Consider the following 26,394-nt stretch of genomic DNA (forward strand, 5'->3'; position numbering starts at 1 on the left):
GAGCGAGGTGGGCGGAGCCTGGGCGCTTCCGAGGTCCCGGGCGGGAGAAGGTACCTCCTAGTGGCGCCCCCGCGTGACTGCGCTTTACATAATCGAGGCCGCGCGCGTCAGAAGTGGCGTACTCCAGTCCCGACCCAATCAGGGTTGTCATAACCTCTCTGTTCCGCCCCTTCGTGCTTGATGGACGTCGAGGTGAACCAGTGACCGGGCGAAGAGCGCCGCCGCGCCCGCCCTGATCCGCCCGCACTCGCCGGCCCGCCCGCCTGCCGCAGCCGCAGCCTGCCGCCGCCGCCGCCGCCGCCAGCTTGTCCCTCAGACTGTCAGATAAAGCGGCGCGCCGGGCCGGCTGGGCGGTGAGCGCGGCCCGGGCGGGACATGGCGGCGCTCTACGCCTGCACCAAGTGCCACCAGCGCTTCCCCTTCGAGGCGCTGTCTCAGGGGCAGCAGCTGTGCAAGGTGCGCGGGCTGGGGCGGCGGCCGGGAACTGGGACGCTGGAGGCGCGGCCCGGAGCCCCCTGTTCTGCGGGGCCGTTCGGCGGGGTCCCCCGGGCAGGGCGTGGCAGGCCCGCCTAGCTGAGGCGCCTCACCCGCTCCGCTGGGGGCCAGTGGGGCACGTGGGGACTCCCGGGCCCCCGCGGCCGGCGTGTCCGGCTGCTTAGCAACCGCGAGGGGATTGTTCTCGGACCCCTTGAGGTCCCGAGAGCGGACAGCGGGTCCCCTGCTCGCCCCCGACCAGCCGCACCGAGATCCATCCTGGGCTGGCTTCGCCGCCGCTGGTTGCAGACCGAGGGACCCCCTACCCCGCCGGGGACTGAACTCCAGAGTTGGGTGCTGCCTGGGAGGAGAGTCTCCCAACTCGGGCGCCTCGCGGGCACTTTCCAGCCAGTCTCAGAGTTGGAGGTGGCGAGGCTTTATAGAAAAGCCCCACAGCGAAGCGTACAAAGCAAAAGGATTTTTCAGCATCCAGTTGGTGACCTTCGCCCCTGGCCCTAACCAACTACTCTTCAGTTTTTATTCCTGAAGGTCCAAGTTCTTTTTATCGTTTGAGTTGCTTCATCCTGCTTTGCCTATTTAATAGAAGTGCTGTGAGGCGACAGTTTAAAGTCACCAACCCGGCCTGAGAGTGATTTTGAGATAGTCCCAGATAATCCAGAGTTTGTGACTCTGATGGGGTAACTCATCACTGTATATCACTATTGCCTCAAATGGCCATGATTTTGTCACTGTTTACCCTGTAGGAGAGCTCAGATTTTATGAGCTCAGATTTTATATGATCAAAATATATATTATATATATATGTATGTATATATATATATATGGCTTTTTTAGGCCATATATATATATTTGAAATATATATATTGATTTTAAGGAACTTTGTTATAGGTAAGAAATAATGATTTTAATTTAACATTTTCATTTCACAAGTGAACCTGTTCAAAAAATCAAACAGTGCAAGTGGCAGAACCACAACTAGAATCTGGGGCTTCTGATTTCTTGTCTGAGGCTTATTCATACATACTTTTGTTTTATAGTTTATGACTAGTTCCATATAAATTCTCAATTCTCACATCAGTGCAGCCTAGTAATGCCAATATGACAGAAGAGAAAAATAAGGCCCAGAAAGTTCAAGTGACTCACTCAAGCACAGTGGATATGCTGGGAATAGTACCTAGGTCTTCTGCCTCCTACTGAAGGCTGTTGCCATTTCTGACTGCCTTTTAAAATTATATCCTCATTTCATTTCAGGAATGTCGGATTGCACACCCTGTTGTGAAGTGCACCTACTGTAGAACTGAGTACCAGCAAGAGAGGTACAGTTTTTGTTGACCATGAAGATGTTAGTTAATAGGCTTTTTCCTCTTAAAATCTGTAATTAGCTGCTTTTCAGTGGACAGATCTGTAATTGATTGCATTATACACAGATTCTGCAGTTTTTCATTATAACACATTGACAAATACAATATACACATGTTGTTCCCTAGTTCTCCATTGATTGCTTAAATTTTTAAAGTTATCTTTTTTCAGATCCTTGATCATTTTACATTGTATATATAATCTTTATGACACTAAGAAACCACAACAGTAAAATATGAGTCTCCTGTTTCAGTATGTTTATATTCAGAGCTCCAAGAATTTATAAGCCAAAAGAAGATACTTTTGGAAATGTGACAATTTTTTTAAATATTTTATTTATTTATTCATGAGAGACACAGAAGGAGAGAGGAAGAGACTTAGGCAGAGGGAGAAGCAGGCTCCATGCAGGGAGCCTGATGTGGGACTCGATCCCAGAACCAAAGGCAGAGGTTCAACCACTGAGCCACCCAGGCGTCCCAGAAATGTGACAATTGTGATAAAAGGGTTTGTGAGCCCTAGTCACACTTGAAACTCATTTGCCTGATGTAAATCTCATTTTTAAAAATGTGAAAAACATTTAGGTGTGAGTAAACTCAAATCTGTGGAAGACTTTCAATAGCAGCAAAGTAATTTATTGGCACAGTAAGTTCTGTGGGACTGTAGATAATAGTTCCTTAACTCAGGGTGAGACCTATTTGCTGGCTCACACATAGACCTAGAAACCTAGTTTTAATCAGTCTTATTTCAGTTCCAGGAACATTTTCCCCAACATTTTATTATGGATGTTTTCATTTTTTTTTTTTAATTCTATAGCCAATCCAACTACCTATTTTTTTTTAAATATTTTATTTATTTATTCATAGAGACAGAGAGAGAGAGGCAGAGACACAGGCAGAGGGAGAAGCAGGCATCATACAGAGAGCCTGACATGAGACTCGATCCAGGGTCTCCAGGATCATGCCCTGGGCTGCAGGCGGCGCTAAACTGCTGCACCACCGGGGCTACCCTTATGGATGTTTTCAAACCAGAAAAGGTTGAAAGAATTAGAGAGTAAACACTCATATACTCACCACTTAGATTCTACAATTTACATTTACTGTATTTGTATCTACACATCAGTGTATTAACTTGTTTATGATGCATTTTAAAGTTGTGGACATCAGTATATTTGATCCTAAACAGTTAAGCATGCATATCACTAATGAAGTCTGATATTTGTTTATAGTTCTTTATTTTTTTAGAGGTAAAATTTGCACACAGTGAAATGCTCAAATCTTGAGTACATCATTTGATGAGTTCTGCAAACAGTATACATCTGTATAACCCCAAACCCTTTCAAATGTAGAATATTACCGTCACCCTCAGAGAGTCTTCTCATCCCTCATCCCACTCAATCCCTACCCTTCTTGCCTTCCCCATACAACTACGGTTCTGATTTTCCTTTCCACCATAGATCAGTTTTACCTGTTCTAGCACTTCATAGAAATGGAAACATACAGGACCTACTTTAGCAGCATACTCTAGAAGTTTTAGATTTTACATTTGGGTCTATGATCCATATTGAATTAATTTTTGGGTGTGGGGTGTGACGTGAAGTTTAACCATTAATTCACACCACATTTAAAAATTGATTGAAGGGATCCCTGGGTGGCGCAGCGGTTTGGCGCCTGCCTTTGGCCCAGGGCGCGTTCCTGGAGATCCGGGATCGAATCCCACGTCGGGCTTCCGGTGCATGGAGCCTGCTTCTCCCTCTGCCTGTGTCTCTGCCTCTCTCTCTGTGTGACTATCATAAATAAATAAAAATTAAAAAAAAAATTTGATTGAAGAAGAGGGCACCTGGCTGGGTCAGTTGGTGGAGCATGCAACTCTTAATCTACAGGTTGTAAGTTTGAGCCCCATCTTGGGTATAGAGATTACTTTAAAAAATTAAATTAAAAAAATGGATTCAAGATGGATCATATAAATAGTTTTTGTTTTGTTTTTTTTTTTAGATTTCAGGAGTGTGTGTGTGTATGTGTGTGTGTGTATATATATCCCACTTCTTCAGTAATAAATGTAAGTATAAACCAAAATGTTCAACATCACAGAATCACTGAAGTGAATCTTCTTTCTAAAAGAGCGTCCTTTAGGGGCACCTGGGTGGCTCAGTTGGTTAAGCATCTGACTTCGGCTCAGGTCATGATCCCAGGTCCTGGGATGGAGCCCTGCATCATGCTCCCTGCTCAGTGGGGAGTCTTCCCCTCCCTCTGCTTATGCTCGCTCGCTATCTCTCTCTCTCTTTCACTCACATGCTCTCTTTCTCTCAAATAGATAGTGAAATATTTATTGAATAAATAATGAAATATTTTTTTAAAAAGTTTCCTTTAAATACACTGCACTTCTTGTACTGCCTGCTTTTTTTTTAAGATTTATTTAATTTTTTTTTTAAATTTATTTATGGGGATCCCTGGGTGGCGCAGCGGTTTGGCGCCTGCCTTTGGCCCAGGGCGCGATCCTGGAGATCGAGTCCCACATTGGGCTCCCGGTGCATGGAGCCTGCTTCTCCCTCTGCCTGTGTCTCTGCTTCTCTCTCTCTCTCTGTATGACTATCATAAATAAATTTTATTTATTTATTTTTATTTATTTATGATAGTCAGAGAGAGAGAGAGAGCCTGATGTGGGACTCGATCCCGGGTCTCCAGGATCATGCCCTGGGCCGAAGGCGGCGCTAAACCGCTGAGCCACCCGGGCTGTCCCATAACTCACCATTTTAATGAAAGTCTCATTTTATCTGAGCTAATAAAATTAATAACCTGGATAATTAATAAAAGAGTTAGTGGCCAGATACTCAACCTTCAGTTAACCAAGTATCCAGACCACATATCTCCTTGGCACTTAGCAATGAGTAAATTCTGTGGGCTTAAGGAGGAATCAGTTTTCAGATGTTGTAAGTAAAACAAGTTTTTTCTTATAAAAGCCTCTTTTTTAAAAAAAAAGTGTCTCTTTTTTCCTTAACAGTAAAACCAATACAATATGCAAGAAATGTGCTCAGAATGTGCAGTTATATGGAACGGTAAGTAGGGTTTCTCTGTACTGAACAATGAATACTCAGGCCTCTTGGAACCTTACATTCTGTGTAATGTAATTATCATATCTTTAGTAGAACTGGTTATGGGTAAATATTTTCTCAGAGTTTATTTAGTGTTTGAGCTTATAAGCTTAGCTAATACTTCAAATTGAGTTGTTCTGTGTTTATAGTCATGATGGCAAGATTGTCATCATAATTTTCTTTGAGAGCTTCAGTAATCAGTATGAAAAGAAGAGTCCAAAGATGGATCTTACAATGTGACCTCTTTGTTTGGTAGCAGTTGACTATTCATTTTGATGAATGCATTTTTTTTCGTCTCTCAGTGTTCGGGTTCTGGGTACTATGTCCTTCCAGGCATTCTCCTAACCTATAATAAAATGATAATGGCAAAATAGCCTTTTGAGAAATTTGGAAGCACATGCTGATTTCTTCAAAGCATGGGTTCTGTTGAGTTTCTTATAGAAGTCCCAGTGTATACACTAATGGTATTTTGTTATTTTTTTGTTTGTTTTAAAATCAATAGCTGTGCAGAAAAACACTTTAAATAGTGTTAGAAATTTGACTGGTCTAGAAGGAAATGTATGAAGTTGGGAATACATTTTTACAGTGACTAATGAACTGTGTAATAGGAATTATTGCTTTTAAAAATGCACTCATATTTTATAATGTACTTAGTTGACCTTTTTTTCTCTTTAAGCCCAAACCTTGTCAGTACTGCAACATAATTGCAGCATTTATTGGCAACAAATGCCAGCGATGCACGAATTCAGAGAAGAAGTATGGACCACCATATTCATGTGAACAGTGTAAGCAACAGTGTGCATTTGACAGGAAAGATGATAGAAAGAAGGTAAATCTCTGTTTCTGTTGATTTTTTTTTTTTGGTCTTTCAGAGAAATTAAGGTGAGTCACTTGTGTCAAACAGCGGTGCCTGTTGGGCTCAGTTGGTGGAACATGATTCTGGATCTTGGGATTATGGGTTGGAGCCCCATGTTGGGTGTAAAGATTTCTTAAAAATAAAATCTTTAAAAAGGGGGTTGGGGTACCTGGGTGACTTAGTTGAGCATCTGGCTCTTAATCTCAGCTCAGGTCTTGATCTCAGGGTTATGAGTTCAAGCCCCATGTTAGGTTCCATGCTGGATGTGGAGCCTACTTAAAGCCTACTTAAAAAAAAAAAGAAAAAAAGGGATCCCTGGGTGGCGCAGTGGTTTAGCGCCTGCCTTTGGCCCAGGGCGCAATCCTGGAGACCCGGGATCGAATCCCACGTCGGGCTCCCGGTGCATGGAGCCTGCTTCTCCCTCTGCCTGTGTCTCTGCCTCTCTCTCTCTGTGTGTGTGACTATCATAAATAAAAATTAAAAAAAAAAAGACCTATAATAGAGAATTCTCAGTTCTTCTAGGTTTTATTGACCTTGAAGATCTTCAGCCTTTGTTTTCTTCATTTACAAAATGTGGACAATTATATTCTTTTTTTAAAAAAAAATTTAAATTCTTTATATTTTTATAAAATATCTATGTCTATGTTTAAGTATTTATTTAAGTAATTTCTGCATCCAAGGTGGGGCTTGAATTTATGACCTTGAGATCAATAGTTGCATGTTCTTTTGACTGAGCCATCCAGGCACCCCTGGGCCATTATATTCTAATATTTTGTAAGTTAGTATTTCATAAGAATCTAAATTACAGTGGTCAATATCCCATATAAGTGAAGTGGTGATTCACAAAATTTTATTTAATTCTATAAAGGAGAGATTGTGACTTAAGCAAGATACATTACCAGTTTCACTATATGACTCTTTAAATGTTTCTATTTGTTGAAGTTAAAAATCACAAGATGACATAGAGGAGAGCCCTATGTGGAGTGATGATATGTTGGTAGAATAAAAGTGATATAGATTTGTTCTGTTAAAAACCCTCCAGTGGCTTCCAGTTGCACTTAGAATAAAACCCAAACCTCTTTCCTGGCCTGCATGGCCCACACCTGCCTCTCAGTTTCATCTGACATCACACCTCCCACCCCTTGCCTATTTCGGCCACACTGACTATCTTTCAGCCCTTCAGGTGTGCCAGTGTCATTCCCACCTTTGTGCTAGCTGTCGTTTTGCCTGATAACATCATTCTCTAAAGCATCTTAATTGGTTTCTCAAGCTCAGATGCCACTTCTTCACAGAGACCCTTACTAACTTACTCACCCCTTGTTATATTGCCTTCATAGCATGTAACATTGTGAGAAATTATCTTGTTTATTTGCTTCTATGTTTGTCCACCTGCACTAGAACATGAGCTCTTTGTCCATCTTGTTCTCTGCCACATTTCCAGTGATCTGGCACATAGAGAGTTGCCCCCTTGTATTATAGTATATATATTATGTAAACAAATTTATACATGCATATTTAGATTGATAAGAGTGATACTTTTATTGAGAACTATTTCCTCTCCCTTTTAGTTGTTTTACCAAATATGGCCAAAATGTTAATCTGAAATATATCTCCAACTTGCTGTTATTTATTGTGAAAATTTGTTTTTTTTTTTTTTTATAAATTAATTTTTATTGGTGTTCAATTTACCAACATACAGAATAACACCCAGTGCTCATCCCGTCAAGTGTCCCCCTCCGTGCCCGCCACCCATTCACCCCCACCCCCCGCCCTCCTCCTCTTCCACCACCCCTAGTTCATTTCCCAGAGTTAGAAGTCTTTATGTTCTGTGTCCCTTTCTGATATCTCCCACACATTTCTTCTCCCTTCCCTTATATTCCCCTTCACTATTATTCATATTCCCCAAATGAGTGAGAACATACACTGTGAAAATTTGTACTTCCACTTTTTGAAAAGTGACTGAGGGAAGCCTGGATGGCTCGGTGGTTTAGCACCACCTTTGGCCCAGGACGTGATCCTGGAGTTCCTGGATCGAGTCCTGTGTTGGGCTCCCTGCATGGAGCCTGCTTCTCCCTCTCCCTGTCTCTGTCTCTCTCTCTTTCTGTGTCTCTCATGAATAAATAGATAAAATCTTTAAAAAAAAAAAAAAGTGAAAAAGTGATTATTTTATATATTTTTAAATTTGAGGTATAATTGACATACACTAGCTTCATATATATAGCATAATGATTCAGTATTTGTATGTATTGGAAATTGATCACCACAATAAATCCAGTTTACATCTATCACTATACACAGTTATAGAATTGCTTTTCTTGTGATGAGAACTTTTAAGATTTACTCTCTTAGCAACTTTCAAATATGCAATATAGTATTATTAACTATAGTCATCATACTGTATATTATAATCATTTTGTAAGTAGAAATTTATACCTTTTCACTACTTTCACTCATTTCACCTATGTCCCACTCTCCACCCCTGGCAACTATCAATTTGTTCTCTTCAATAAATATTCTTTTAATGAAAGAATATAGTACAGAAACTTTTTCAGTGTCCAGAGGTACTCTTTGGAGATGCTTAGGCTCACAAGAGCCGATTCTTGCCAACCATATTCATTAATTTACAATGACTCTGCAATGATCAGAATACTTTTTTTTTAAAGATTTTATTTATTCATGAGAGACAGACAGAGAGGCAGAGACACAGGCAGAGGGAGAAGCAGGCTCCATGCAGGGAGCCTGATGCGGGACTCGATCCCAGGACTCCAGGATCACATCCTGGGCTGAAGGCAGGTGTTAAACCTCAGAGCCACCCAGGGATCCCGGATGATCAGAATACTCCTGCCTGACAACCAGAGCACCTTTCCCCTGAATCCTAAAAGCTGTATTAGGAATCAGGAGGTAGCATATTATATTCATTGGAATATAAACTTTGCAGTCCCATAGCCCTGGGCTAGCAAAATGATCCTGGGCAAGTTACTTACTTTTATTATGCGTCAATTTCATCATTTTTCCAGTGGGAAATAACAGTAACTGCTTCACAGGACATAGGGAGATTTAATTGAGGTAGAAGACTTGCCTAAGTTCACATACCACATAAATGACAGAATTGGGACTTAACCCAGAGGTTCTAACTCCCAGTACCTATATTCTGTAGTACCCATGTACTACATTCCCTCTTCTTTATCTTTATCTTTGTCTCTTTGTCTCTCAGGTAGATGGGAAATTGCTGTGTTGGCTGTGCACACTTTCATACAAACGGGTCCTTCAAAAGACCAAAGAGCAGAGGAAACATCTGAGCAGCTCTTCCCGTGCCAGCCACCAAGAGAAGGAACAGTATCGACTGAGTGGTGGGAGCCATTATAACAGGTAACCCCAAGATGCGTAAGATGGGGCTAGAGGTACTGGTTGGTTGGATAGAAACACAATTAGCCGGGATGATGCCATTTGGTGTACATTTTTCTGGTCTTTTCTCTCTAGTTACTAGCCTTAGGAGGAATCTCCTTACCGTAATTTACAGTTCATGTGTCTTCCAAGCACCAGTGAGATTCATAAGATATCAGGATTTCCTGACTTGGTTTGTATTGTGTCTAAAAAGTTTATGGAACTTGTTCTACTTTCTCTGTGATGTTCTCCTCACCCTTGGAGTGGGTTATCTCCTTAGAGGATTGGACATTTCACTTTCTGAGGGATGCAGCTTTTTTTTTTTTTAAGATTTTATTTATTCGTGAGAGACAGAGAGTGAGAGAGAGAGAAAGAGAGAGAGAGAGAGAGAGAGAGAGGCAGAGACACAGACAGAGGAGAAGCAGGCTCCATGCAGGAAGCCTGATGGGGTACTCGATCCCGGGACTCCAGGGTCACACCCTGGGCCGAAGGCAGGCGCCAAACTGCTGAGCCACCCAGGGATCCCCTGGATGCAGCTTTTTTAATGCACATTTGGCCAGGAGGTTAATATTCTAGGTTTGTCCTGATGAGATCTAGTCAAAAAGATGTCCTTTCGTTGCAGTCTTAGCTTCCTTTCAGAGTATCTGAAGTTTTTGTTAAGAGTTCTGGCTCTGAATTGAATCCCAACTCTACCAGGTTCTCTGTGTGGGATCTTGGGCAAGCTTTTTCATCTGTAAAATAGGGAAATAAGAATATCACCTGATAGAATTGTTGTGAAGATAAATTATATAGTACGTGCATAGTGGTTAGTTTTATCACTGGCATAAAGGAAGCATTCAGTATATATATATATATATATATATATATATATATATATATTTTTTTTTGCATTCAGTATATTTTAGTTACTGTTTGTTATTGTTACCATTATGATTTTGTTTGTTCATTTAGCAAACATTATTAAGTACTCCCATGGGCCAGGGATTCTGCTAGGAAGGCAGAGATGAATAAAAGAATCATGCTGCTTACCAAGAGTATGCAGTCTGGTAGGGAAGACAGGCCTGTAATCAAATCATTGCAATATAATTCAGTGAACACCACAGTGGAACATCAAGATACAGGAATGAGAGGCAGTAGTAATTAACTGCCTTGGGAAGTCAGGCAACAGACAGAGGCTCAGAAAAGAGCTGGTGTTGGAGCTAGATTTTAGGATGAGTTGGAATTGTCAGACGGAATGGGCAGAGACATCCTAGGCTGAGGGAATAGTGTTTGCAGAGACATGGAGGGCATGAGTCCATATAGAACCCTGGGGAACTGCAGTCCTTTTATGTTGCTGGACCTTATGTTTGGGAGCCAGGGAATGGGAGTAAAAAGGATTCTGCAGATGTGTTAAGGAGCATGAACCTGATTCTGTGGTCCATAAAAAAAATAACTCTGATTATTGTAGTGAATACATTGGAAGAAAAAGAGACTGGGGGCTAGTTAAGAAGCTTTTTTGTAAGAGTCCAGGGTAAGAAATGTTAATACTAGAATCTCAACTCAGGCCATAGCACCAGAGGTCAAAGACACAGATTCAGGAAAATAGTTTAGAGGGAAAATTATGAGAAATTTAGATAATTTGATGAATAGGTAGATGGACAGGAGCTGGGTGAGCAAAGGATAATTCTGAGGTTTTTTTACTTGGATAAATAGTAGATTCCTAACTGAGAGAGAATATAGGAAGAAGAGAAGTTCAGTTTTAAAAAGTTGAGTATGTGGGGCACCTAGGTGGCTTAGTCAGTTAAGTGTCTGACTTCAGCTCAGGTCATGATCCCGGGGTTCTGGGATCGAGCCCCACAAGGGGCTCCCTGCTCAGCTGGGAGCCTGCTTCTCCCTCTCCCTCTGCTCCCCACCCCACCCACTTGTGCTTTCGCTGTCTCTCTCTCAAATAAATAAAATCTTTTTTAAAATTAAAAAAAATAAAAAGTTGAATTTAGAGGATCAAAAATTATTATTTTGTGGGAGCTCAGCTTAGAACTCAGAAGAAAGATTTGGATATGGCCCATTGGTAGCACATAAGAGTCGGTGGGAATAGAAGTTGTTATAAAGTGTGGATTCCTGCTGCTCTACTCCAGGCTTTAAATTCAATAGAATCTAGGATAGAGTCCATGAAACCACATTAAGGGAACACCCTTTCCAACCCATGTAAGTAGTTGTTAAAACCACGTTCTTGGATGATATAATTCAAGTTGGAGGCTGAGAACAGAACTCCAGAAGCACTCAAGAAGGATAGAGTATTTGCAAACCATATACCTGATAAAGGGTTAATATAAAAAATATATGAAGAATTCATACAACTCAATAATAAAGTGAATAACCCAATTTAAAAATGGACAGAGGACTTGAATAGACATTTTTCCAAAGAAGACATACAGATAGCCAATAAATGCATGCAAAGGTGCTAAACATCACTAATCATCAAGGAAATGCACATCAAAACCACAATGAGATATCTCACATCTTTTAGGATGGCTCATTCGGTAGAACATGTGACTCTTGATCTGAGTCATGAGTTTGAGTTCCACTTTGGGTGTAGAGATTACCTTAAAAAAAAAAAAAAAGGAGGGAAAAGATAAGAAATAACAGATGTTGGTGAGGTTGTGGAGAAAAGGGAACTCTATATACCATTGGTAGGAATATAAATTGGTACAGCCATTGTGCAGAACAGTATGATGGTTCCTCAAAAAATTAAAAACAGAACTATCATTTGACCCAGCAGTCATTCCTGGGTATATATGCAAAGGAAATGAAATCAGTATCTTGAAGAGATATTTACACCCTATGTTCACTGCACCTTTATTCATAATAGCCAGGAGATGGAAACAATGTAAATGTTCTGCAGTGGTTGAATGGATAAAGAAAATATATTCACCCCACCACCACACACACACACACACACACACACACACACACTCTGTGTGGTATCACTTCTACGTGAAATCTTTTTAAAAGGCTAATTTCAGGGACACCTGGCTGGCTCAGAAGTTGGGTGGCTGCCTTTGGCTCAGGTCGTGATCCCAGGATCTGGGATTGAGTCCCACATCGGGCTCCTACGAGGAGCCTGCTTCTCCCTCTGCCTGTGTCTCTGCCTCTCTCTCTTGCTCTGTGTCTCTCATGAATAAATAAATAAATCTTAAAAAAAAAAAAAAGCCAATTTCATGGAAACAGAAACTGGAATGGTGGTTGCCAGGGGCTGAGGAAAGTGGGAAGTGGGGAGGTTAGGTCAAAGGATATATAAACTTTCAGTTATAAGAAGAAAAAGTTCTGGGAATGCCTGGGTGGCTCAGCGGTTGGGTGTCTGCCTTTGGCTCAGTGCATGATTCTGGAGTCCCAGGATCAAGTCCCACATTGGCTTCCTGTGTGGAGCCTGCTTCTCCCTCTTCCTGTGTCTCTGCCTCTCTCTCCTTGTGTCTCTCATGAATAAATAAATAAAATCTAAAAAAAAAATAAAAAGTTCTGAGGATCTAATGTATAGCAGAGTGACTATTAATATGGTATTATAGGGACCCCTGGGTGGCTCAGTGGTTGAGCATCTGCCTTCGGCTCAGGGCATGATCCCATGGTCCTGGGATCAGGTCCCACATTGGGCTCCTCACAGGGAGCCTGCTTCTTCTGCCTATGTCTCTGCCTCTCTCTGTGTATCTCTCATGAATAAATAAAATCTTTTAAAAAGTGGTATTATATATTTGAAAATTGCTGAGAGTAGATTGCTATAAAAAACAAGGTAACTGTTTGAGGTGATAGATGTGTTAATTATCTTAATCTTGGTAATCATACCATAGCATATATGTATATCAAACTGTCGTGTTATATACCTTACATATATAGTTTGTCAGTTATTCCTCGATACAGTTGGAAGGGGAGAAGGTTAGCAAGGTCAGTGGTATCAATTATTGAAGAGATCAAGTAAGAAAAGGTCTTACTTGAGGATGAACTCACTGGGGCCAAAATGATTTTTAGTGGTGTTGTGGGACTCATTAGATTCACAGAACTGTAGTGAAGAAGAATTGGACTAGGAGTTCAACCTGGTATCTAGTCCCAGCTTCACTGTTGACTAGCTGTATATCCTTGGGTAGTTCAGATAACCTTGATGAGCATCAGTTTCTGCAGACTAGAAATAGTACCTTGTATATACTTCACAGAATTGGAGGTGCATATGAATCATTAAATGTAAAAGTACTATTTAAGGGGTGGCTGGCTCAGTTGGTGGAGTGTGTGACTCTTGATATCAGGGTCCTGAATTTGAGCCACACTTTGGGGATGGATCCTACATAAAATTAAAAAAATTTAAAAATGTTTTAGAAAAAAAATGTTTTAGAAGATTACTTTTTAACTATAAAGTAGATTATACTTCTTACTAAAATTTTAATAGGTTGTTAATAAAGTAGGTAATATTTAATTAAAGCTAAGAATTTGGAGGGGAGCCTGTGAAAGTGAGCTGCCCATGCACCTATAAGACATATGAAATCAGGGAACCCTGGGTGGCGCAGCGGTTTAGCGCCTTCCTTTGGCCTGGGGCGCGATCCTGGAGACCCGGGATCGAATCCCACGTCGGGCTCCCGGTGCATGGAGCCTGCTTCTCCCTCTGCCTGTGTCTCTGCCTCTCTCTCTCTCTGTGACTATCATAAATAAATAAAAAAATTTTAAAAAAAAGATCTATGAAATCAACACCGTGGTAGATTTTAGTAATCAAGAATAACTGTATGGAAGAGCTATGATATGTTGGTCCCATTTAACAAACTTTTATGGTGGTGTTTATAAATCTTTTATTTCTAATGTGTATCTCTCTATTTTTGCATTAAAAGCCAGAAAACACTTTCTACGTCTTCAATTCAAAATGAAATCCCAAAGAAAAAATCCAAGTTTGAGTCAATCACAACTAATGGAGACAGGTAAGCCAGTTGGTGTGTATACATCCTTCCATTTGAGGTGCTGCATATACAGTTCCTGAAACAGGGTATGCCTTGGACCTTATCTAGGATTGTTATTGAGGCTCTGAGGAACATTACATTAGCCACTTGATAGCTTATGAATAAGCAGCGCCGATATTTGTTTATAACTCTAATCCTGTCATTAAAAGACAAACACATATAACTGGATTTAACAGCAACTGAATTCTATAGTCCACAAATAACTCCCCCACACTAATTCTAAGAAGTTAGGAGCTATATGCTTTTTACTTTGATCTGTGCCTGTGGCCTCCTCCAGGAAGGGCAGGAATTAGTCTTGAGAGGTGGAGCAGTGACAATTTGGAATTGAGGCAGTATTGCTTAGTCTGTGAGTGCAGATACCAAATCAGCAGAGAACAAGATGTATTTAAATATTTTTACTTATTTTTAAACCTGTTTAAATGTATATTTTTATTTGTTGCTTTCCCCTCTCCTTCTGAGCAACGCTTTCTCTTGTAAGCTACTTTATCCCAATATCTAGAGTGCCCCATCCATGTTGGTGCAGTGACTGCTTCCCAACCAAGTCTTGGGGCCACCCATTTTTCTGTTTCTGCATCCCAGGCCCAGTGAGACACTGACATACTCTCCCCCAAAATCCTTGGAATCATCTCCATTCTGAAAACTCCCAGTGTCAGTTCTCCTTCCCAGCCAGTGGTAGGTATGGGAGTAGAGTAGCACATAGGCTTACCAGGGCTTTTGTTTAGGGGAGCACAGAGCACCTGTGAAATTTATTCTTTCCTGTTACCTTTTTTCTTAACTTGCTTTCAGATTCTACAAGGTTTCTTTCTTTCTTCCTTTCTTTCTTTCTTTCTTTCTTTCTTTCTTTCTTTCTTTCTTTCTTTCTTTCTTTCTTTCTTTCATTTATTGATTTACTTGAGAGAGAGAGTGTGAAGTGAGGAGGGGCGGAGGGAGAGAATCTTCAAGCAGACTTCCCACTAAGCACAGGGCCAACACAAGACTCAATCCCAAAACTCCTGAGATCATGACCTGAGCCAAAACCAAGTCATGTGCTTAACCGACTGAGCCACCCAGTCACCACTACAAGGTCTTTTTATCCTCTAGTATCATTGATTTGTATTTCTTGAAATGAACCTTCTGGAAATGTTGGACTTATGTATTCAAATTATATTGGGGAAGGAACTATGAAGACCATCTTTTCTGGTCAGCTTCAGTGTTCTCTCAGTAGATATTCTGGCCATTATGAAGATTGCCATCACTTCTGCCAGGGTGCATGATCCTCCAAAAACCATGTCAAAGGGTGAACTTTTTTTTGGGGGGGGGGCGTGGTGAACCTTTCTGAGATTCCTGCCTTTGTAGAGGTCTAGGCCAAGACCCAGAGCATTTAGATTCATCATTTCTATTTTGTGCTCATTTATGACCCAGACAGTATATGAATGACCTGAAAAAAACCTTTAGTTGAGCCAATGAGCCCTTAAAGTTTACCTTTGAGCTTTTGTTCTTAAGATACTGCCATTATTCTTGCTGTCTGTTGCTTTGGATATACAAAGCTAAACTTAAGTTTTCTTTTTTTTTTTGAAGATTTATTTATTTATTCGTGAGAGACACAGAGAGAGGCAGAGACATAGGCAGAGGGAGACGCAGGCTCCTCACAGGGAGCCCTGTGTGGAGCTTGATCCTGGATCCCGGGATCATGCCTTGAGCCGAAGGCATATGCTCAACCACTGAGCCACCCACGCGTCTCTGAAAACATTTTTTTTAAAGATTATTTTAGAGAGTGAGTGTGTGCATACACATAGTGGGAAGTAAAGCGGGAAAGAATCTCAAGCAGACTCCTCACTGAGCATGGAGCTCTGCATGGGGCTGGATTCCACAACCTGAGTGGAAACCAAGAGTGGGACACCCAACTGACTGAGCCACCCAGGTGCCCCTTACTTTGAAAACATTCTGGCAAGCCTTTTTTGATGGCCCCTTTGTAATGTCATGCAAAGCCCTAGTCTTTTTTTGAGTATCTGTCTTGAATTCACTTCTGTACCAGATGTAAACAGGCTCGCTTCTGAGCGCTCCACTGTAGCTGCCTCCCCATTTTCAGTGCATCACAGTCTACTTTCCTGGCCCCACTTTTAAAATATCCACATATAGGGACGCCTGGGTGGCTCAGCAGTTGAGCATCTGCCTTTGGCTCAGGGTGTGATCCTGGAGTCTGGGGATCGAGTCCCACATCAGGCTCCCTGCATGGAGCCTGTTTCTCCCTCTGCCTGTGTCACTGCCTCTCTCTCTCTCTTTCATGAATGAATAAATAAAATCTTTTAAAAAAATATCCACATATGCTCTTTTCTTTGCCCTTGTCATCCCCTCCTGTCTTTTGCAGGCTTTTCCCTGACAACTTTCCATTCACCTCGCTGTTCTCCCACATTCTCCTCTCTTAGTTAGTAATTTTTTTTTTTTTTTTTTTAGTTTGTAAGTTTTGAGGCATGTTTGATTTTTTTTCTCTTCTTTTTACTTATCCATTAGCCTTCCATATCATACAGGAAGAATACATTGCTTTAGGTTGGTTTTCTTTTTTTTTTTTTTTAAGATTTTATTATTTGAGAGAGAGAGCATATATGAGCAGGGGGTGGGACAGAAGGAGAGGGAGAGGAAGAAGCAGATTCCACAGTAGCATGGAGCCTGACATGGGGCTTGATCCTAGGACCCTGAGATCATGCATGACCTGAGCTGAAGTCAGATGCTTAACCAATTGAGCTACCCAGGCACCCCTAGGTTTTTAATAAAACCTTTAATTGAATAGTTTTATTTATTTTTTAAAAGATTTTTATTTATTTATTCGGGAGGCAGAGGGTCCAGAGGGGGAGAGAGTCCTAAGCAGACTGCATTTAGTGCAGACTTTGACGTAGGGCTCAATCTCATGACCCCGAGATCAGGACCTGAGCTGAAACTAAGAGTCAGACACCCAACCAGCTGTGCCACCCAGGTATCTCTTGAATAGTTTTGTACTTCTAAAATGGCTTTTTGCCTTTTTTTTTTAAGTATCTTGCAGAATTCATAGCTTCCCTCTCATATAGTCTAGTTTGTTACATTGTAGGAAAACTTCAATTTGAGGAAAATCTGAGTTCATTTCTATCTTTCCTTACCAGAGAAAATATACCAGCTACTTTTTTTGTTTGTTTTGTTGATGATAACCACTCTCAACAATGGGGCGCCCAGGCTCACCTTGTGGTTTATAGTTTCTTTTTTTTTTTTTTTAATTTTTTAAATTTATTTATGATAGTCACACACACACAGAGAGAGAGAGAGAGAGGCAGAGACATAGGCAGAGGGAGAAGCAGGCTCCATGCACTGGGAGCCCGACGTGGGATTCGATCCCGGGTCTCCAGGATTGCGCCCTGGGCCAAAGGCAGGCGCTAAACCACTGCGCCACCCAGGGTTCCCTGGTTTATTGTTTCTGAAGGACATTCCTTTCCTTTACTCATAATTTTTTTAAATTTTATTTATTTATTCATGAGAGACAGAGAGAGCGAGAGAGAAAGAGAGAGAGAGAGGCAGAGGCACAGGCAGAGGGAGAAGCAGGCTCCATGCAGGGAGCCTGACGTGGGACTTGATCCTGGGTCTCCAGGATCAGGCCCTGGGCTGAAGGTGGCGCTAAACTGCTGAGCCACCCGGGCTGCCTAGATTTTATTTTAAGTAATCTCTACACCCAGTGTGGGGCTTGAACTCTCAACCCCAAGATCAAGTCACATGTTCCACTGTCTGAGCCAACCAGGCACCCCTCTTCATTGTTTTATTTCATTCTGCATTTGAAGTATGCCTGAAAGATTAGCCTTACTTTGCGTGGTCTTTGAGGTCTTATATTAAAAGGTGTAGAAAAAACAAGAAGCTTCCTAGAGAAATAGTGAGTTCCTTCTCATTAGAGATACTTGGAAAGAGACTGAATCTGATTTTCTGCCTTGATAACCTAGCCATCTGTTTTCATTTGATTTCCAGAAAAAAAAAAAAAAAGGCTTAGAAAGTTAGAAAGGTCAGGCTGTAACACAGGATAAACACAACTGGTCTTGTCAGTAACATATTGGTATGGAAAGAATCCTCTCAAGAAGCAAATAGAGAAGGGCATTTTTGGGACCCCAAGATTTATACTACCCCATTACTCCGTTTCATTTTCATTCTGGTTATGGGTTTAAGTAAATTCTTTTGGATTGAGGGAAGAAAGTCCCTTGGCAGGTATTGAAATTGGTGGAGACTCTGATGGGTTCCTTCAGTATTTTCTCCTGAGTGCCTTGTTTTATTATATGACATTTATTACTTTTTGTCACCCAGTAATTCTGGACATTCATCATTTATGAAAGCACTGGTACATTCTTCTGACATTCTCCTCGTGTGCTTCATGTATACCGAGAGAGAATATTCTTTTTTTTTTTTTTTTTAAGATTTTATTTATTCATGAGACACAGAGAGAGGCAGAAACAGGCAGAGGGACCCTGATGCAAGACTCAGTCCCAGGACCCTGGGATCACGACTTGAATCGAAGGCAGACGCTAAACCAATGAGCCACCCAGGCATCCCAAGAGAGAATATTCTTATCAACGGACTGTGTCTTCTAGTCATAGAAATGTTTGGTAACTATGAGGATGTCCAGTGATTCTGCTTGCTCTTTGGAGTTTCTACCTAAATAGAGAAATACTGGTTATTAGATGTAGTTCAAGAAATAGGAACGAACCAACAACAAGGGGGAACTAGTGTCATTGCTATATTGATATAGGGAGCTGGGAATTAATATTCCAGTATCTGCTTAGGAAAAACAGGTTTGTGTTTTACTTTAAAGGTTGCCCTGGGAAGAGTAAGAGCCACCTTTGGGAAGACTCTGGACACTGACAGGATATGACTTTCATGGCAATGATTCCTTAACTTGTTTTGAGTTTAAGACATCTCTGACCAACCGGGAAAGCTATGGAGTCTCACCCTAGAAAACACTGAATTATATGTATACACTGAATTACATGTACAGTTTCAGGGTTTTACAGGTTAGATTCCCTGGCACTGGGCCTGGTTAGAAGACACTGCTAAAAAGACAGAGTTCACTTGGCACTTTGAAAAAATGAAGTGCTCAGGTACTGTTACTGAGAAGAATCTGTTGAAAATCCAGGTTGTGGTGTGACTCTGGGTTTGCCACCTCTTTGTTCCTTTTCTAACTAAATATCACTGAATTCTTGATGATACTGGAAGTGGTGGTCAACAGGCCAGTTGCAATGTAGGGGAAGTTGGCTTCCTTCCTGTTAATTTAAAAGGGACTGACTGCTCCTGGTATGGAATGCAGTAGGTGTGTGTGTGTGTGTGTGTGTGTGTGTGTGTGTGTGTGTGTGTGTGTGTTTATTTATTTGAGAGAGAGAGAAAAAAAATGAGTTGGGAGAGGGACAGAGGGAGAAGTAGACACTCCACTGAGCCAGAAGCCCAACATCAAACACTTAACTGACTGAGCCACCCAGGCACCCCATGCAACAGGTTTTTAGCAGTTGTACCACATCATAAAGCTTTGGGACAGAAAATAACCAAAAGATGAGCTCTGTGGGGAGCTCTAAAAGAAAAATACATGAGCTTACAATTGATAACTTAGCCAGATTCTAGGGTAATTATTTAATTACAAAAAAATGACTGTTTCACCCATGAATAATTGGGGATTTTTAATGCACCTGAAACAAAATGTCTTTGGCTTTTGGAAAATGCATTTGTTTTCATCTTGAACGTGAGAGGAAATGCTGCAGAAATGCTATGGGTTTTGATTTGGTTGGTGTAGTCATGATCACCTTACCGGTACAGTTTAGCAAATTCTGTTGAGTCTGGCATATATGGAGCATTGTGCTTACCACTGGGAATTCAAATAGTTGTTCTTACCCTTGAGCTTGTAGTCAAGTGGCCTATGGTGTGTCCTCAAGTAGAAAAAGGTTTATCCCTCCAAGTTACTATTTTTTCCCCCTCTATATTTCTACTCAGCTTTTCCCCAGACCTGGCTCTGGACTCACCAGGCACTGACCACTTTGTCATCATTGCCCAGCTGAAGGAAGAAGTGGCCACTTTGAAGAAGATGCTGCATCAAAAGGATCAAATGATTTTAGAGAAAGAGAAGAAGGTACAGTTTTGTTAATACCGTTCAGGCCAGAATGATGCAAGGGTAAGCATGTGGTGCAATAGGGCACGGTGCTAACTCTTGTTTAACTGATATTTATTTGGTACTGACCAATTAAAACGACAGTGCCCCTCTTAATTCACAGTGGGGGCATAACTCACTACTACTATTCTCAGCATGAGTTGCTTTGGAAGGTTGTAATCAGAAGGTGCTGAATAAGCATGAAGTCGGGACAAGAGGAGGTAGTTATATAATTGGAATTTTTAATGCTCTCAGGCTAAGAGAATCTGATATCTCCATCTCTATTATTGGGATGGCCATATCTGTGGGACAATAATACTCAAAATATGTGGGCCAGGTCTCCCTCCTTCCTGGACAATGTTCAGGTAGGCCTTCCTCCATGACTCTTACATCACTTTGCTTCCATTACTGACAACTCCCTTCCTGAGTGACCCATTCTTTAAACTCATTAGTATCTTCAGTAAAGTCTTACTCTGGTCTAACAGTTATTCTCCCTCTTTAAGGGAATTTTTTTAAATCCTTCTTCTATTCAGGTCTATTTATCTTATTGGGTTCGTAAAGAATATCTTATTTTTGTCTTAATATTAATAACAATAATAGCTAACTTTTATTGGATACTTAACTGTGTACCTAACACTTCTGCATACTTTCCATGTATTAACTCATTTATCCTCATAATAGCCCTTTGAGGGCAGCCCTGGTGGCTCAGTGGTTTAGCGCCACCTTCGGCCCGGGGTGTAGTCCTGGAGACCCGGGATCAAGTTCCGCGTCGGGCTCCCGGCGTGGAGCCTGTTTCTCCCTCTGCCTGTGTCTCTGCCTCCCTCTCACTCTCTCTCTCTGATGAATAAATAAAATCTTAAAAAAAAATACCCTTTGAGAGAGGAATTATTGTTATCATGTTATAGATGAAGGGAGCCTCCAATATTTTTCCTCTTAGGCTTCCTTCTCCTAGTTGTGTTTTCTTCCTTGAGGCTGTATGTTTTCTTGCTAGGATTCAATCTGAATGGCTAGCCAAAGGCATTTATAATATTAAAATATTTACATGCATTCTTTCAATCTAACTTCTACCTCATTTTACAGATGAGGAAACAGACCCAAAGATTTTAAATGATGTACCAAATCACACAACTAGTAAATGGCAGAACAGAGTAACTTCAGTCTTTCTGACTACTGCTCTTTCTACTAGCCTGTGCTTTCTTCTGCTGGTAAGGTGGAGATTCATGGGGAGAGACCAGTATTCTTTCCACTTTACTACATGACTGTTAGATGAAAGTGGACTTAGATATATTTTCTTCATGGACTAAGTCAAAATGGCACATAAAAGGATTTTGCAAAATAGAGATAAAATGAACACTTGTTTCTATTACTTTACGAAGTTTGGGTTTTTAAAAGGAGCAAAAACAAATAGGTTGTTTCTCATCACTTTCAGGATCAAGGTCACACTCCTTGGCTTGGAACATAGGTCCTGCTACCTCATGCCTGCTTATCTGTAGCATCATCACCTGCCACTTTCCATGCTCATTAGTCATTCGAACAAGTTGTTGGTTACCTCAAACCTTCTGGCTACGCCCATATAGTTTCTTTTGTTTGGATGCTCTTCTTGTCTTATGTACCAGTTGTACCTCATGTACCTTAAAACTCAGCTCACACTTCTCAACATAGACATCTCTCGGGAAGCCCAGGTGGCTCAGCAGTTTAGCATCTGCCTTCATCCCAGGGGGTGACCCTGGAGACCCCGTATTGAGTCCCACGTCAGGCTCCCTGCATGGAGCCTGCTTCTCCCTCCGCCTGTGCCTCTGCCTCTCTCTCTTTGTCTCCTCTCTGTGTATTCTCATGAATAGATAATAAAATCTCAAAAAAAAAAAAAACAAAAACAAAAAACCAGAAACCTAGACATCTCTCTTTGCTCCTTGAATAGCATAGTCAATAGAAGAAGGCCTGGGGTTTGAATTCTAGCTCTGCCACTTGATAACATGTATGATCTTGGCCATGTTACTTAACCCTTTCTAAGCCTCAGTTTTCCCATCTATGAAATGGGAAAAATAATATTGCCTCCCCAAAGGTTTATCATAGGATAGAATGAAATAATATAATCAAACAGTTTAGGGCACCGTGGCTGGCTCAGTTGGAGGAGCATGCAACTCTTGATCTTGAGGTCATGAGTTCAAGCTCTATGCTGTGTATAGAGATTACTAAAACAAACAAAAACTACATGTATATATGTATATATAGTATATATTCTCAAACATTTTGCCTAGAATAGGGTAAAAATTCAATAAATGGCAACAGCTGTTATTCTCCTGGCTTCTCTCAAACCGTTGGTCATATTGTATTATAATCACTGATATTTTGGAGGATTATTGGCATGTATTAAATACATAAAGTCTTTAAAACCTTCCAGTGATGAAGTATGAGAAATGATATGTCAGGATTTTGTGTAATTTTCAGGAAATCTTTAGAAAAAATAGGATACAGAATCCCCTGGTTTTGATGTAGTTCTGGATCTTCAGGAGAGCCCTGGATTTCATTCATTTGGAAAACCGTTAGTTCTTTGGTATCAAAACATTTTTTGTTGACATTCTCACAAGTGGAGCCATGCACAGAATTGGACACAGAGATTTCTTCTGGTCACTCTGCCTTTTTTGTTTCCCCCTCAGATCACAGAGTTGAAGGCTGATTTTCAATACCAAGAATCTCAGATGAGAGCCAAAATGAACCAGATGGAGAAAACTCACAAAGAAGTCACAGAGCAATTGCAGGTGAGTCTGCTTATTTTATGTGATAACCCTGGTGTATTTAGCTGATTGTGTTTTAAGTGATTATCTTTCAGACTTCTTTATCTCAGGGTATTGACAAATTCACATTAATCCACCTTGTAGCTGTCTTTTATTGTTTCATGGTTGGCTGTATTCTGATCTTTTTCCCTCAAAAAACAGTGGAATTAATAAATGTGTGTTTTGATTTTTGGGTAAGCCAGATGTGATTCCAGATGTCTGGATTATGAATTCTGTTTATCCAGCACGTTAAGGCACTCTGGTTTGTTTGTGTTTCATAAAGCACCCTTTTGTAACAGTGGATCCCAGGAGATTGAAGTGTGCTGATTAGCCTCCAGCAAACACTGTCTTCCCCTGAACCAAGCCCTAGAGCTTTCTGTTGTTTTCTATCTCTAGAACTTGTTCTCTTCCTGACCCTCTACATTGTATGCCTTAGCATCTGCATGAAAAACATGTCCTGTCCTGTTAAAACATCCTTCTTTTTCTGATTTTTTTGTTTGTTTAGGCCAAAAACCGAGAACTCCTGAAGCAGGCAGCTGCCTTGTCCAAGAGCAAGAAGTCAGAGAAGTCAGGAGCTATAACTTCTCCATGAGAGACCATAAGGAGGCTCCCAGCCACAGCAAAGGGGTTTCCTGGGTTAGGGTTGGTGGCCTGGCTGTTATCTGGGAATTGCAAGCTTTCTTAAGAAATCTCTATTTTATTACAGTTATCCTTCTTTGTGGGATTGCAGTGGGCTGAATGGAAACACCTGGTTCATGCTGTGTCATGACTGCATGCTTGGATGTTTGGGGTTCCAAGCTCTCTGTCTCATACTCTCACTCCTCCCCCTGCCCACCCCCATACTACTCTGTCTCTCTCTTTGGGTACTACTCTTTATGTGTGTGTGTGTGTGTGTGTGTGTGTGTGTGTGTGTGTGTGTGTGTGGTGGTCACTGCTCAGTGTTATGTGCAGAATAATTTTTTTTTTCTGGTCCATCATTGCATCCTGCCATACCCATGAGCAAATCGTTTGGCATTAATTACATATCACTGCCATCCTCTGAACTTTGAAAACTGCCACCTTAAGACTTGGTACAAGAGAAGAGGCCTTCTCTCTCCAATAAATCTTTTGCTTCAGGGTATACTCTTGGGTTTTTCTCCAGGTATATTATGTATCAACTTTGTACTATGTATAGCCAGATTTTTATTTATTTTTTAAAAAAAGAAACTTTTTCTTGATAAAGGAATAATGATTAGCCTAGCTTGTTCTTGTAAAAGTAATGCCTCTTTTAAAAAAAAAAAAAAGGTTCTACTCTCTACCTTTTAGTAAAGGAATAAGACCTTGTTACCTTGGAGTCTTAAAAACTGATTGCTGAGGTGAAATAATTCAGTGCATAAGTATGAAGTAAAGTGCCTTTTGGAAGATTTCTTGGAAGAGCATTTAAGAAGATACTAAAGGGAGATTTGAACAGTCTGTCTTTTTAAATAAGGGCAGAAAGAAAGGTTGTCCAGGTTTTACTGGACATTTCCCTCCTCTACCCCTTTCTTGATTGTTTTATGTGACTGATTTTAAATTCTCACACTGCCACTTCTTTTTAAAAAAGAAAAATACCCTTTACGTATATCAGTTGTTATATTGGGCTGTTGTTAGAGAACATTTTTTTTTTAATGAGCAGATCAAAATGAGATCATATTTGAACTACAGAGCATTTGGGGAGTCAGTACAAGCTGCTCAAGTATGGATTCTGAATCTGATTGGGAGAAATAATATCACTGTATCTTCTCCCCACTCCTCCTCACCCACCCCAGCCTGTACACTCCCTGCTTTTAACGAAAATGTATTGAAAACAGGTGCTTGTCAGAAGCAGCTTGGCCTCAGCTAGAATTGTTTGTGTCCTGTTTTCCCTTCTTGACCCAGTAGGCACATGGATTTACTTTTCCAGGAGAGGAGATAGATTTACACTTCTAGCCATCCTCTCAGGTCCTCTATGGGATGTTTGTGAAAGAAATGAGAGATGTGTAATGTGCCACAAAACACAGTAAAATCAACTACCTTGGAATTAGTGCACAGGGGAGGGGTACTACGGCTGGAGGTAACCACGAGGGCAGATGACATTTGTACCTCAGTGTACCAAAATTGTAAGCAGTCAGTGTAATGTGCTAGGCATTTCCTAGAGGCAGATGCTTATAATTTGTGATGACATTCTCACAAGTGGAGCCATGCACAGAATTGGACAAAGATGTGGAAATAGGTAGCTTCTTTCTGAGAAGAAACAATGGACCATGTTGCTTCAATCTCACTCTAGTAGGGGAGGTCATTTTCCCTTCTAAGCAAGGGAAATGGCAGTGCTAAATAGTTTTGTAACTTTTTGAATGAGAAACTTTTAGGTAAAGATAAACTGTCAGATAATATTTTTCAGATGCATTTACGTTTAACTATGGGGAAATGATTGTGGAAAAACATTAACAGTCATGGTTTTTGGGGTTTTTTTAATTTGGAAGACTTGAGAAATTCTGTTTCATGAAGTGACAGTATAAAAACACATACTTAGTTTTATACTAAATCTTTTTTTAAGGTCTTGGCATTTAATATAAAGCAGATTCACACATTTTCTAACTTTCCACAAGTTCCAAAAGGTGAAGGAAGAAACCTCAGTCTTGAAATTTTGGTTTTTAAAAATCATGACACTGTTTTACCATGAAATTGAGTAGCTAACTTTTGGTAACACCTTTTGTTCATTTGTATGTTTGTATAATGGACATTTTGAAACACAGGAATGTTTTGGTTTGTATAAACTTTGAAAAACGTGTGTTAATAAAAATATTGACTCAAGTACAATGGTTCGGTGATTGATTGCTGGTTTACCAATGGACATATCCCATTATGTCCTTCAGCCTAGAAAACATTTTGTCTTGTAGACTTAAACAATTAAAAGCATAACTGTGGCAGCGCCTGAGCGGCTCATTTGGTTGTGACCGCCTTTGGCTCAGATAATAATCCCAGGCTTCTAGGATTGAGCCCTGCATGGAGCTCCCTGCCTGCTGCTTCCTTTCCCTCTGCCTGCTGCTCCCTCTGCTCGTATTCTCTCTGTCAAATAAATAATTAAATCTTTAATAAAAAATAAGGGGCAGCCCAGGTGGCTCAGCAGTTTAGTACCACCTTCAGCCCGGCCTGATCCTGGAGGCCTAGGATCGAGTCCCATGTCGGGCTTCCTGCATGGAGCCTGCTTCTCCCTCTGCCTGTGTCTCTGCTTCTCTCTCTTTCTCTCTCTCTCTGTCTCTCATGAATAAATAAATAAAATATAAATAAACAAAAGAATAAAAGCTGAACTGTGGTAATAGGGAATTTCATATCCATCAGAGAATAAACTCATT

At 40.8% G+C, this 26,394-nt stretch overlaps 1 protein-coding gene across 1 annotated transcript; it reads left to right on the forward strand.

Moving 5' to 3' along the window:
- The first annotated feature begins 277 nt into the window (after nt 1-277).
- FAM76A (family with sequence similarity 76 member A) lies at nt 278-25,852 on the forward strand. Its single transcript, XM_055332506.1, has 9 exons — nt 278-456; nt 1,747-1,811; nt 4,852-4,906; nt 5,619-5,771; nt 9,013-9,167; nt 14,027-14,113; nt 20,114-20,249; nt 22,925-23,026; nt 23,547-25,852. The coding sequence occupies exons 1-9, from the start codon at nt 376-378 to the stop codon at nt 23,631-23,633; spliced, it is 921 nt and encodes a 306-aa protein (XP_055188481.1). The 5' UTR covers nt 278-375; the 3' UTR covers nt 23,634-25,852.
- The last annotated feature ends 542 nt before the right edge of the window (nt 25,853-26,394 follow it).

This window comes from Nyctereutes procyonoides, unplaced genomic scaffold (genome assembly GCF_905146905.1).
Source record: "Nyctereutes procyonoides isolate TBG_1078 unplaced genomic scaffold, NYPRO_anot_genome, whole genome shotgun sequence".
In the NCBI taxonomy this organism is placed as follows: domain Eukaryota; kingdom Metazoa; phylum Chordata; class Mammalia; order Carnivora; family Canidae; genus Nyctereutes; species Nyctereutes procyonoides.

Coding starts and splice junctions, on each gene's coding strand:
- FAM76A (XM_055332506.1), top strand. CDS start 376: ATGGCGGCGCTCTACGCCTGCACCAAGTGCCACCAGCGCTTCCCCTTC. Junction 457..1,746: donor AGGGGCAGCAGCTGTGCAAG/GTGCGCGGGCTG, acceptor ATTTCATTTCAG/GAATGTCGGATTGCACACCC. Junction 4,907..5,618: donor ATGTGCAGTTATATGGAACG/GTAAGTAGGGTT, acceptor TTTCTCTTTAAG/CCCAAACCTTGTCAGTACTG.